The 13677-nt window shown below is 44.2% G+C and overlaps 1 protein-coding gene across 1 annotated transcript in view; it reads left to right on the forward strand.

Moving 5' to 3' along the window:
- The window catches only part of LOC140723248 (uncharacterized), a 133978-nt gene extending 132183 nt beyond the window's left edge, over positions 1-1795 (forward strand). The window contains 1 exon segment of the mRNA XM_073037863.1: positions 361-1795. Coding sequence (XP_072893964.1) covers positions 361-1795 — 1435 coding nt within the window.
- Positions 1796-13677: the final 11882 nt, after the last annotated feature.

Below are 13677 nucleotides of genomic sequence, written 5' to 3' on the forward strand. Positions count from 1 at the left end.
ATGGGAATTCAAACGCAACACACCAGTTGTGCTGTCTCTGTCTAGATATTTGAGGAGCAAGGGATTCAATCAACCATCCTTCCTGCTCAGACTGTGGGGAGGGATTCATTCGGTCATCCGACCAACTGGCACGTCCGTCATTTTACACAGGGGAGAGACCGTTCACCTGCTCAGACAGTGGGAATGGATTCACTCGGTTATCACAATTGAAGGTACATCAGCAAGTTCACACTGGGCAAGGCCATTCATCTGTTCTGTGTGTGGGAAGGGATTCAGTCGGTCATCCCACCTGTGGACACACCAGTCAGTTCACACTGGGCAGAGGCTGGTCATCTGCTGAATTTGTGGGGAAGCATTCAGTCGGTCATCTGATCTAATGGCTCACCAGCGAGTTCACACCGAGGAGCGGCCGTTCACCTGCTCGGACTGTGGGAAGGGATTTACTCGGTCATCTTACCTACTGAGACACCAGCGAGTTCACACTGGAGAGAGGCCGTTCACCTGCTCAGACTGTGGGAAGGGATTTACTCGGTCATCTTACCTACTGAGACACCAGCGAGTTCACACTGGAGAGAGGCCGTTCACCTGCTCAGACTGTGGGAAGGGATTTACTCGGTCATCTTACCTACTGGTACACCAGCGAGTTCACACTGGAGAGAGGCCGTTCACCTGCTCAGACTGTGGGAAGGGATTCACTCTGTCATCTCACCTACTGAGACACCAGTCAGTTCACAGTGGGGAGAGGCCATTCACCTGCTCAGACTGTGGGAAGGGATTCAGTCAGTCATCCCATCTACAGAGACATCAGCAAGTTCACACTGGAGAGAGGCCATTCACCTGCTCAGACTGTGGGATGGGATTTACTCAGTCATCTCACCTACTGAGACACCAGTCAGTTCACACTGGGAAGAGGCCATTCACCTGCTCAGATTGTGGGAAGAGATTTACTCAGTTATCCAACCTACAGAGTCACCAGCGAGTTCACACTGGGGAGAGGCCATTCACCTGCTCAGACTGTGGGAAGGGATTTACTCGGTCATCTGAACTGAAGGCACATCAGCGAGTTCACACTGGGGAGAAGCCGTTCACCTGCTCAGAATGTGGGAAGGGATTCACTCAGTCATCCGACCTACAGAGTCACCAGCGAGTTCACACTGGGGAGAGGCCATTTACCTGCTCAGAATGTGGGAAGGGATTCACTCAGTCATCCCACCTGCAGAGACATCTGCGAGTTCACACTGGGGAGAAGCCATTCACCTGCTCGAACTGTGGGAAGGGATTCACTCAATTATCTGATCTACAAAATCACCAGCGAGTTCACACTGGGGAGAGGCCGTTCACCTGCTCGAACTGTGGGAAGGGATTCACTCAGTTATCCACCCTACACAGTCACCAACGAATTCACACTGGGGAGAAGCCATTCACCTGCTCAGAATGTGGGAAGGGATTTACTCGGTCATCCCACCTACTGGTACACAAGTCAGTTCACACTGGGGAGAAGCCATTCACCTGCTCAGAATGTGGGAAGGGATTTACTCGGTTATCTTACCTACTGGTACACCAGCGAGTTCACACTGGAGAGAGGCTGTTCACCTGCTCAGACTGTGGGAAGGGATTCACACAGTTATCCACCCTACGGAATCACCAGCGAGTTCACACTGGGTAGAGGCCGATCACCTGCTCAGTCTTTGGGAAGAGATTCTCTCGGCCATCTCCACCAAATGTGCATCATTGTCAAGTCAAACTTGAGTTTCAGGAAGGTATTAAGGCAGAGAGGACGGAACCTACTGCCTGAGGGTGGTTTCTGCCCAGAACATTTGGGCGGAACCTGCAACGTCACAGTGGCAGTCCGAGAGCAGTGTCACAACCCGCGGTAAGATGCCGAACTTTAAATAATTGTTGAGACTGTTTCAGGGAAAGGAGCACTGCTGTCACTGCGTTTGGGTTAACTCCGCCACCGGGATCATCGCACACAGGCACTTATTGAAAACAGCGCGAGGCTTAGGAAGAGCTTGCGATACTTTGAGAGGGTTCACCCAGTTTGGAACGATAATGGCCCAGTAGAGAAACGGAGGTGCAGGTCTGAAATCGTCTCCGAAGTCCGAGAGGCAGCCAGTTTTTCACCTAATCCTAATGCTAATGCTACTGCCACTGCCTTATGACTAACATTGACTAGACTAATGACTGACATGACTGATTATTTATCATTACTGACTAATAACTAAGAACTATGAACTGCCACACTTGCGAAAATAAAAATAAAAAAAGGAAAAAGAAGGAAAGTTGTTTGGTCATTGAGTGGAATCCGGTTAAAACCTTTGGGTAGGCGTATTCAGTCCCTTTCAAGTGGGGAAGCTGCACATGTTCAAAGGGAGCAGTGAAAATACTGCTTGACAAAACTGTTTGACTCGGAAACTGTTTGACCAGGAAACAGAAATCTGGGAGCTTTGAGCTGGAACAGCAAGAGCAATAACCTGGAGTCCTGAAGAAGGAAGGAAATCAAGTTCAGATAAAACAACATCAAAGCATCACTAAAAAGTTGTACTCTCACCTGTGAACAGCCTGCAGAGGGAATCAAACATGTCTGATCAAGCTATTGGGAAATCGGTTGAGCAACTCAAGCTGGAGAGAATGACAGCAAAAAGATTGTTTTCTCGTCTGGCCAACAGCATTACCAGGATCTATGAAGACATGTCTGAAGAGGAGCTCAGAGTGAGTTACAATAAACTCACAATGGAAGCCGAGAGAGTCATGGAAGCCAATGATGATGCGGAGGCCGGACTCACTGCAGAACGGGAGGCGGAGCTGAACACAGAGAAAGTAGCTGTGTCAACTGAACAGCAAAAAGCCGAGCTGGCAAAGACGGCAAATGAGTGTGAGTTGAAACTAAAGGAAATCAGAAGGCTGATCCAGGAGACTCTTTGGACCAACTTTGGAAATGTTGAGTTGCTCACAGTACTACAAGCAGCAGAGGATGAATGTGAAGACGTCGCTGCTGTACAACCCGATGGCCACCAGGAGGCGTATGTCTTCATGCTTAACCACCTGCAAGGACTGGTAATGACAGCAAAGGAGTTGGGAACGATGGATCCCGCCAGGGGATCGGAAGCACCTTCAGAGTCGCCTAAAGGGGCTCGAACTCCACGTCCCCAAGTTGGTTTCCAAGAAGGCCCACTTCATACAGGCAAGGAGAAAGGAGGATGCTGAAAGACTAACACTGACGGCGTTGGGCTTTTCCTCCAATTTTCCCACGCCAGCCATCAGACTGAAACCGACGGCCCTTCCCAAGTTTCCTGGCAGCAGACGTGATTTTCACAGGTGGAGAAAGGACTGGGAAGCACTCCAGAGGCAGGGAGAGCCGACCGGTTCAAGAGAGGTGAAAAAGTTTCAACTGCCGGACAGTCTTGACGACAAAGTCAGAAGAGACCTTCGCCTCAATACTTATAAAACTGCAGATGACATCTTCCGTTTTCTAGAAAACCGCTATGGAAATTGAGCGTGGAAATCGGAAGTGGGATAGTATCGGCGCGGCATGCGAGCCAAAATGTGGGGGTTGCGGCTGCGGAAACTGCCAGCCGGGCGGCAAAGGAATGACTCTTGCTGAAGAGAGGGAACGTATACAAATTCATATAAAATCAAAGCAATGGTGATAAGAGAGAAAGAAAGGCACGAACATTGACTTCTCTAACTTCCGTTAATGCGCCTCCTCCCCTTCTTACCCCATCCCTGACATACTTAGTTGCCCATCACTCTGCCTGTTCTCCATCTCCCTCTGGTGCTCCCCTCCCCCTTTCTTCCTCCCTCGGCCTCCCGTCCCATGATCCTTTCCCTTCTCCAGCTCTGTATCACTTTTGCCAATCACCTTTCCCCCTTTCAGCTTCACTCCGCCCCCTCCGGGCCTCTCCTATCATTTCGCATTTCCCCCTCCCCCTCCTACTTTCAAATCTCTTAGTATCTTTCCTTTCTGTTAGTTCTGATGAAGGGTCTCGGCCTGAGACGTCGACAGTGCTTCTCCCTATAGATGCTGCCTGGCCTGCTGTGTTCCACAAGCATTGTGTGTGTGTTGTTTGAATTTCCAGCATCTGCAGATTTCCTCGTGTTTGCACAATATACGAAGGATACTTCACATTATGGATCATATATACAAAGAAAATTCAAAGCAATAGTGATAAGCGTGTACGCTGAAAAGGCACTTGATTCGGTTAATTGGAATTTTCTTTACAGAGTTTTACATAAATTTGGTTTCCATAACAATTATTAAAACTATACAGGCACTATATGACAACCCTACCGCTAGGATTAAAATCAATGGATATTTATCAAATAGTCTTACCCTGGAAAGGGGCACAAGACAGGGTTGTGCATGGTCAGCACTACTCTTCGCATTATATCTGGAACCATTAGCTCAATACATCAGACGAAATGGGGAATTACTAGTAAAGGGACAGAGCATAAATTGGCTTGTTACATGGATGACATTTTGATCTATCTAGGGCAACCAACATACTCTTTACCTGATTGATGCAATCCTTTGAACAATATGGTCAATTATCAGGAAACAAGATCAACACAGTTAAAACCCAATTACTTTCATATTACTATAGCCCACCAAGAGAAATTGAAAGTTGATACCCCTGGGCATAGCAAACAGAGTCTTTCAAATATTTGGGCATCATTATCCCAAAAGATTAGACAACATTATCAGAATGTAATTATCAGCCTTTATATAAAAAAAAAACATTAAGGAATATATAGCAAGATGGAACCTGATTCCTTTCTTTTAGTTTCAGTTCAAGGATTGAGTCTATTATAATGAATATACTGCCCAGACTGTTATAGCTCTTTCAGCCCCTACCAATAGAGATTAATCAAAATCAATTCCATGAATGGAACAAGATGTTATCAAGGTATATTTGGCAAGGTAAAAGGCCTAGAGTTCATCTCAAAACTTTGCAATTAGCAAAGGAAAAGGGTGGATGCGGCCTAACTTCTCTTCGAGGTTATTACTTTGCAGCACAGTTGAGAGCTGTGATATGCTGCAGCAACCCATCATATGACGCTCAATGGAAAAACATTGAGGAGTGGGTACTTCCATTCCCCATACAAGCAATTTTGGCTGATAATAACTTGCAAAGGTACATAAATACTATTGATAATCCATGGGTGAAATTGACTCTTAAAATATAGAAAACTGCTATAAAAGAATATAACCTAGAGGGAGATACCGCAATTCTTAAATGGTGTGCATATGACTCGGATTTTACACCAAATAAATTGGATGCTAGATTTAAGGACTGGACAGCTAAAGGAATAACAGTTCTTTGCAACATAATGAAAGAAGGAACACTGTTCAGCTTTGAAATGCTGAAAGAGAAACATTTAGAAAAACAAGATTTTTATCAGTATTTATAGATGCGACAGTATGTTAATAGGATGCTTAAAATTGTAACCAAGGCAAGAACATGCATGATAGAGCTATTTAGAAAAGCATATAATTCAGATAACGGTAGTAGAATTATTTCAAGCATGCATAAGGGTTTGTCAAATCTTAAAACATATTTGACTTCATACATTAAAACAAAATGGGAGAAGCAAGGAGGGATAATTATATCTGAGGAAGAATGGACAATAATATGGAGGTATCAATGGAAGTGTACCAGTTCTCAGAAATGGAGGGAGTTCGGATGGAAAAACTTGATAAGATATTTTATTACACCCTCCGAGAAATCCCATTATGATATTAACCTCGCTGTTTGCTGGAGAGACTGTGGAAATCGAAATGCAAATCATTATTATATTTTTTGTGACTGCCCTGTTATCAAAGACTATTGGAGGGGGATACACAATGCCCTACATGGCATCTTTAAATGTGAAATACCCTTGAGGAGTAAGATAATATATTTTGGATATATACCTCAAGAATGGTTGAAAAAAGATAAATATTTAATGAATATGTTGTTGGTGGCTGGTAAAAAGACTGTTACTAGGAAATGGTTATCACAGGAGAGCCCAACTTTAAATGCATGGATAGAAGTTACCATGGACATTTACAAAATGGAGAAGATAATCATAATCTGGAACAATTTGATTCACACTGGGAAAAATGGTTTAACTACATAATGCCTCATAGGCCTGATTTTATTCTCACAAATCAATGAATATGTTGTTAAAAAAAAGATCACTCCCTACTTGTACATAGTTTTTTTTTCCTTTTGCTTGTTTTTTCTTTCACTCTTTTCTATAAGTGTATACCTCAGATAAATTCTATGCGGAGATTTGTGGCATATATGATTATATGATATATATCTACAATGTCTGAAATACATCTTCTGGAAATGTTTGATGATGAACTTCAATAAGAAAAACAAGAAAAAACAGATAAAACTTTTAAGTATATATTTTTATCAAAAATGAACAGGATTCATGTTCATGTGTGTATATGCAATCGTGATAAGAAATACAGACCAGAACACGTACATGAGAGGCCAACTCAGAATAATAATAAATCACTCTGGAAGAAAACATTAACCAGTGGAATGAGTATGACCCTCCATGCGAGACATCCCAACAATCTGAGTAGACTAGATGGGGACAAGGAACCCTTGAGCACCTGACTGAGAGTTGGAGACCTCTCCCCAAAAAACAAAGGGGTTCCCTGCAGAAATACAGGACGTTTGACAAAAGGGGGGAAAACATCAAAAATACATGAAATATTAACAAATGAGGCAGTTAGCGCAGAAAATGCCAGAGAAACCAGACACAATCCAACACGTTCCAGGATCCTGCAGCAGTAACTCAATCACATTACTTACAAAGGTACAAACAAATGGCAAACATCATTCACCAAAATCTTGCTTTAAAATACAAACTCATGAATGCCCTCCATCACTTCATAAAGGTACCATAAATTCAAGACCGATACAGTTTTGGTGTCAAAATCTTGCAAGTTAGATGATAATCAATACATTATTTCAGATAGTACAATCCATAAAAACCATCCGGATATAATATTACAGGTTAAACAAACAGGAACAACTCCCCCAACAGATAAAACCATTCCCAACACACGCGTGTTCCTCGACCAGTGGAGCACCGCACCCCAGGTGTTGTTTGTGTCATCAGTCAACCAAATTATTTTCTCTGTCAATCAGCTTCCAAATGTTGCTACTCTGTCATTCGTTGCCACGCCCCGCTGCTGATTTCCTTCTCCTCATCATACGTTCTTACCTCGACCATCGTCCAGAGCCCCAAACTCTGCCCTGTGCAGACTCGCCTCTGGTTTCTGACCCTGCTTCATTGAACATTCAACTAATCATTTCCCATTCTGCTTTCAGTCTTCAGAGAACAGTGGCGTTCTCTAACAACACTTTAGAAGCAGGGAAAGTGACCCATAATGTGGAAATGAGTCGTGATTAAGGAGTTTAACTCCCGATGTCATTCTTCCTCATCCAGAGATTAGAGGGGTGAAGAACATCTCAGACAGATCTGCAGTCAGCTCGACTTCTTCAGTCAGTAGAAAATTAAAGGGAAACCTCTTCACCCACAGAGTGGTGACTGTTTGGAACCCATCACCACAAGGAGAGTGAGAGGGGGGAAAACGGGAGGATTTAAAAGGACTGTTGTGGAACAGAATCACTGGGTCCAGCTGGCCTGAGTTGACTCTCTACTGTACACTAGGTGTGTTGTAAATTCACCAAGACAGAGTTTAAAATAGAACTGATTTATTTGTCTCAGGTCCAGAATATTAAATTCCAGTCCCATTAAAGGTGAATTTGCAGCAGAAGAAACTCCTCCCATGCCCAGTGACCAGGGTGCAGAACTGGGTGTGGTGAGCAGCAGCAATAATTGCAGAGTTCAGCACCGACAGTCACTCTCGAAATTGCATTCAGCAACGGTGATGGACAAATATCCAGCATGCAGCTTATTGAAACTTTCTCCCCAGTGTGAACCCGGTAGTGTGTCACAAGTATAACAATGTTTAGGTTACGACTAGAGATGACAGGGATTTGGAGTGCGGGGCTATCCAATGAGAGAAATGTTCTTTCTTGTGAGTTTGTAAGAGAGATTTTGTGCTCTTTTGCTGGGGAGATGAGAAGACGCAAATGGAGAGAGTGGGCCCTTTTTCTTTTTTTTGTTTTCTTTACTAACCCTATAGTCAAAGTAAGAATCATAAAGCTCAATCATTTAATCACATATTGTGTACTGTTTTGTATTTCAGGGTACTGATTTGTTACAGGGGACACAACACACAGCACCCACCCAAACAAGATTTCTTAAGTTTGGCCGGGCTGCGGGTCTATCACCTCCTATATTAAGCTGAAAGCCAAAGCAAGAGTTACATAAGGTTAGATTAAAGGACACTGAGGTTGTCTACAAGAAGAGTCAGTGCCGTCTCTATTTCATGAGGAGACTGAGGTCCTTTAATATCTGCCGGACGATGCTGAGGATGTGGTGGCCAGTGCTATCATGTTTGCTGTTGTGTGCTGGGACAGCAGGCTGAGGGTAGCAGACACCAACAGAATCAACAAACTCATTCGTAAGGCCAGTGATGTTGTGGGGGTGGAACTGCACTCTCTGGCGGTGGTGTCTGAAAAGAGGATGCTGTCCAAGTTGCCTGCCATCTTGGACAATGAATCCCATCCACTCCATAATGTACTGGTTAGGTACAGGAGTACATTCAGCCAGAGACTCATTCCACCGAGATGTAACACTGAGCGTCATAGGAAGTCATTCCTGCCTGTGTCCATCAAACCTTACAACTTCTCCCTCGGAGTGTCAGACACCCTGAGCCAATAGGCTGGTCCTGGACCTATTTCCACTTACCCCTAGACATTGATAGAGCTTGTTTCTTATTATTGATTATTATTCCTACACTTCTATGTTTATTATTGCTAACCTGTTTTATATGTGTATTTGCATTATTGATATTGTTTAGCTTATTTTACTAATAAACACCTTTAGCTAAAGTGATTTGATTACCAAATTGGGGGGCCGGTGAATCGGGATAGATTTCCCTTATCTGATCTGGTTGTGTGAGAAACCAGAAAGACAGGCAGCAGAAATGGATGTTGACGAGTTTCTGTTAAACCCTGTGGGTTTAAAGAAGGCTAAAAAGTCTGAGTTGTGGGAAATGGTGGAGTCCTTGGAACTCAAGGAGGTTAAGAAAGGGATGACGAAGGCAGAGATACAACGTAAGATAGCTGAACATTGTCACGATGCAGATATTCAAGGCGGAGTTGTTAGAACACTTTCCTGTAGGGAAAGGGGAGGTCCAGTTACGTCTGGAAGAGAATTAAGTTGGAGGTGGAGGAGGCAGTAAAACAGCGACAGTTTGAGAGGGAGAAATGGCAACACGTGGATAGCGGGGCAGACCGCGGGGAAAAGTTTAATGTTAGTCAGGAGATTAGGTCAGTACCTCCATTCGAGGAGACGGACATTGATCGGTACTTCTTGCATTTTGAAAAAGTGGCCGCGAACCAGAAGTGGCGTAGAGATAAGTGGGTGGTGTTGTTACAAAGTGTACTTAAAGGGAAGGCTCAACGTGCATACGCAGCATATATGTCTGATTTGGTTAAAAAGGAATGCAATCCTTTTGGGTCAGATGGACTTGGTTCAGTGAAGAAAGGGTTAACCTTGGCACCAGAGGAAAATGAGGATTCTCAGTCACTTGTGTTAAAAGTTAGTGATGAGATAAAAGCTGGTGAGATGGATGTTACTGAAGATACTGAGGGAAAAAGTGTTACTGGACTTTTGAATAAAGTAAATGTAAAGTCAGGTTTGGTTCCAGGACTGTTGTGCAAAGGGAAGGGATCATTAACTAAACAATGGTTTGTTAACAAGGTGTTTGTTTTGAAACTTAGGATGCACAACTTGGTGATGTTGCTCAAGTATATGATTTGGGGAGGCAGAACTTGAAGTGTTGTTTTGGCCCAGAGAGACCATCTGCTAGTGTCATTAACGAAACTAATCAAATTAAAGATCCTGAAGATAAAATTAATGACCTGCTTAAAATTAATGAGTGGTGTGGAAGTTCAGAAAATGGGCTTAGTTTAGAAAACATTGGTGATAAGCTTTGTTTTCTGGACGAAGCTTGTGAAAGTTAAAAATGATATCATAGTAGGTTGACTGAAAGTTAAGTTTAGAAGTAAAATAGAGATTACTATTTGCACAAACTTCTGTAATGTACTACATTATAATCACACATGTATTGGTTCACTCTTTGTGATATACACCTAAGCTAAGAATTAACTCCACTGTAGAAAAAGAATTACTGTCACTTATCCTGGCATGACAGCATTTTGAGGTCTACATTTGTCCAGCACAGAAACCAGTGATAGTTTATACTGATCACAACCCCTTGGTATTTTTGACAAAAATGCAGAATAAAAATTGACAGTTATTAAGTTGGAGTCTGTTGTTACAAGAATTTGATATTAAAATATGAAATGTAAAGGGAAATGACAATGTAATTGCTGATTGTTTATCCAGGTGTTAATTTGAAAGTATACATGTGTTATCCTTGTAGTTAAAGACCACTTCCGTATTAGATTAGACTCTGTAATGTGCTTTACTAGTTAATCTTCACCCTGGTGAAAATTCTTTGAAGGGTGGGGGTGTTATGTGTGCTGAACAGACCAGATGGAAATGGGGTCCAGAGCTGACCCTCCCCCCCCCCCCCCCCCACCTTTGAGGACTATGCTGCTAATGAGAGAGAGAGAGAGAGAGAGAGAGAGAGAGAGAGAGAGAGAGAGAGAGAGAGAGAGAGAGAGAGAGAGAGAGAGAGAGAGAGAGAGAGAGAGAGAGAGAGAGAGAGAGAGAGAGAGAGAGATGAAGAACAGAGGTAGAGACATCTGCTACAGATAAGAGAGAGAGAGAGATTTATGTATTATGGCTTCTTCACTGATGGAAAGGTAAACAAACCCTTTTGCTGCAGGGACACTTCTTTGCTCGTTAACATTCCTGAGGAGACAGCAGGAGTGGCCTAGTTTGATGGACATAGACACATTGAGTTGATGGATGGCTGATACCCCATCAGTGGGGATAAAAGACGGGTCTGGGGAGACACTCCTCAGACACAGCAGTGGTCACTGAAAGAGTGTTGTGCACCCACAGGAGGGTGGGGGCTTAGAGGACCGAATCAGAAAGCTCACAGTGTGACGGCAGGGCCGGTGGGGGCTTGTGTGTTTGTCCACTCATGCCAGAGTGACGAGTCCACCACTGAAGAACAGTCCAGCTGAGAACGGAGGGGTCATAACCGAATGACCACAATGGTACAATGGCACAAGAAGACAACAGAAGGTTTGCCTGCTGCAGCTGCTCAATCTCATGCTCGCTCCCTCTCACTCCCTCTCTCTCTCTCACTCTCTCTCTCTCTCTCGCTCCCTCTCTCCCTCTCCAACAATTGCAGCACAGCAACGGTACCTCAGCATTGGACGAACTGAACTGAACTTTATATTCTCTTACGACTAGTCATTTACCCCTAGACATTCATAGAGCTTGTTTATTATTATTGATTATTATTCCTACACTTCTGTGTTTATTATTGCTAACCTGTTTTATATGTATATTTGCATTATTGATACTGTTTTGCTTATTTTACTAACAAACACCTTTAGTTAAAGTACCACCAGACTCCAACGTATCCTTCCATTTCTGCTGGTCTGTTAACCCAGTTACGGGGTACGTAACAGCATAATTTACTTAGTATTATTTAATTATTTATGGTTTCATATTGCTATATTTCCTATTCTTGGTTGGTGCGACTGTAACGAAACCCAATTTCCCTCGGGAACAATAAAGTATGTCTGTGTCTGATTACTGAGTGAATTGCTTACCACATTCACAGCAGGTGAACGGACACTCCCCGGTAAGAACTCAATGATGCACACTTGGTTGATTTGGCTGAGAAAATCTTTTCCCAAAGTCTGAGCAGGTGATCAGCCTCTACCCAGTGTGAACTCACTGATGTACCTTCAGTTTAGATGACCGAGTGAATCCCTTCCCACAGTCTGAGCAGGTGAACGGCCGCTCCCCGGTATGAATTCGCTGGTGTGCCAGTAGGTCGGATGACCGAGTGAATCCCTTCCCACAGTCTGAACAGGTGAATGGCCGTTCCCCGGTGTGAACTCGTTGGTGTGCCAGTAGGTCGGATGACCGAGTGAATCCCTTCCCACAGTCTGAGCAGGTGAATGGCCTCTCTACAGTGTGAATTCTCTGATGTACCTTCAGTTGAGATGATTCAGTGAATCCCTTCCCACAGACTGAGCAGGTGAATAGCCACTCACCAGTGTGAACTGACTGGTGTCTCAGTAACTGAAATGACCGGGTGAATCCCTTCCTACAGACTAAGCAAGTGTACAGCCTTTCCCCAGTGTGAACTGACTGGTGTACCTTCAGCTGGGATGAGCAAATGAATCCCTTCCCACAGTCTGAGCAGATGAAAGGCCTTTCTCCAGTGTGAACTCTCTGATGTACCTTCATTTGGGATGACCAAGTGAATCTCTTCCCACAGTCTGAGCAGGTGAATGGCCTCTCCCCGGTGTGAACTCGCTGATGTACCTTCAGTTGGGGTGAGCAAGTGAATCCCTTCCCACAGTCTGAGCAGGTGAACGGCCGCTCCCCGGTGTGAATTCGCTGGTGTGCCACTAGGTTAGATGACCGAGTGAATCCCTTCCCACAGTCTGAGCAGGTGAATGGCCTCTCCCCGGTGTGAACTCGCTGATGTACCTTCAGTTGGGATGACCGAGTGAATCTCTTCCCACAGTTTGAGCAGGTGAATGGCCGCTCGCCGGTGTGCCAACATATCAGATGACTGAGTGAATCCCTTCCCACAGTCTGAGCAGGTGAATGGCCTTTCGCCAGTGTGAACTGACTGGTGTGTGAGTAGGTCGGATGACTGAGTGAATCCCTTTCCACAGTCTGAGCAAGTGAATGGTCTCTCTCCAGTGTGAACTCTCTGATGTACCTTCAGTTGGGATGACCGAGTGAATCCTTTCCCACAGTCTGAGCAGGTGAATGGCCGTTCCCCGGTGTGAACTCGCTGGTGAGCCATTAGGTTAGATGACAAAATGAATCTTTCCCCACAAATTCAGCAGATGACCAGCTTCTGCCCAGTGTGATCTGACTAGTGTGTCACAGGTGGGAAGACGACTGAATCCCTTCTCACAAACAGAACAGGTGAACGGCCTTGTCCCAGTGTGAACTTGCTGATGTACCTTCAGTTGAAATGACCGAGTGAATCCCTCCCCACAGTCTGAGCAGGAAGGATAATCGAGTGAATCCCTTGCTCCACTTCTTAAATATCAAAAGAGGCAGCAAAACGTGTGTGTTGTGTTAGACATTCCCATAGACGAATCCCTTGTCATTTTTAAACTGTAAAAAGATTTACAAAATCCATCAATTGGTTTAGAACAACTTTTCAGCTGAGATCACTTGAGTTGTCAAGGTGTGATCTGACATCACACTGTTACAGTGAAGTTCAACCCAATTTGGAGAGAGAAATGACCTTCTAACTGGGCACAGTGCTGGTATCTGGAATGACCATCAAACTCTCTGATGTTCTTCCTGTCTCTATAAGAATGGGGCATTTCTGCCATCTCCAATCTGTGACCTGGCTCAGTCTGACTCTCTCCATTGGTATTATTCCCTGTTCCCACTGAGCTGCATGGGTGCTGGCCC

This window comes from Hemitrygon akajei, unplaced genomic scaffold (assembly GCF_048418815.1).
Source record: "Hemitrygon akajei unplaced genomic scaffold, sHemAka1.3 Scf000105, whole genome shotgun sequence".
Taxonomy (NCBI): domain Eukaryota; kingdom Metazoa; phylum Chordata; class Chondrichthyes; order Myliobatiformes; family Dasyatidae; genus Hemitrygon; species Hemitrygon akajei.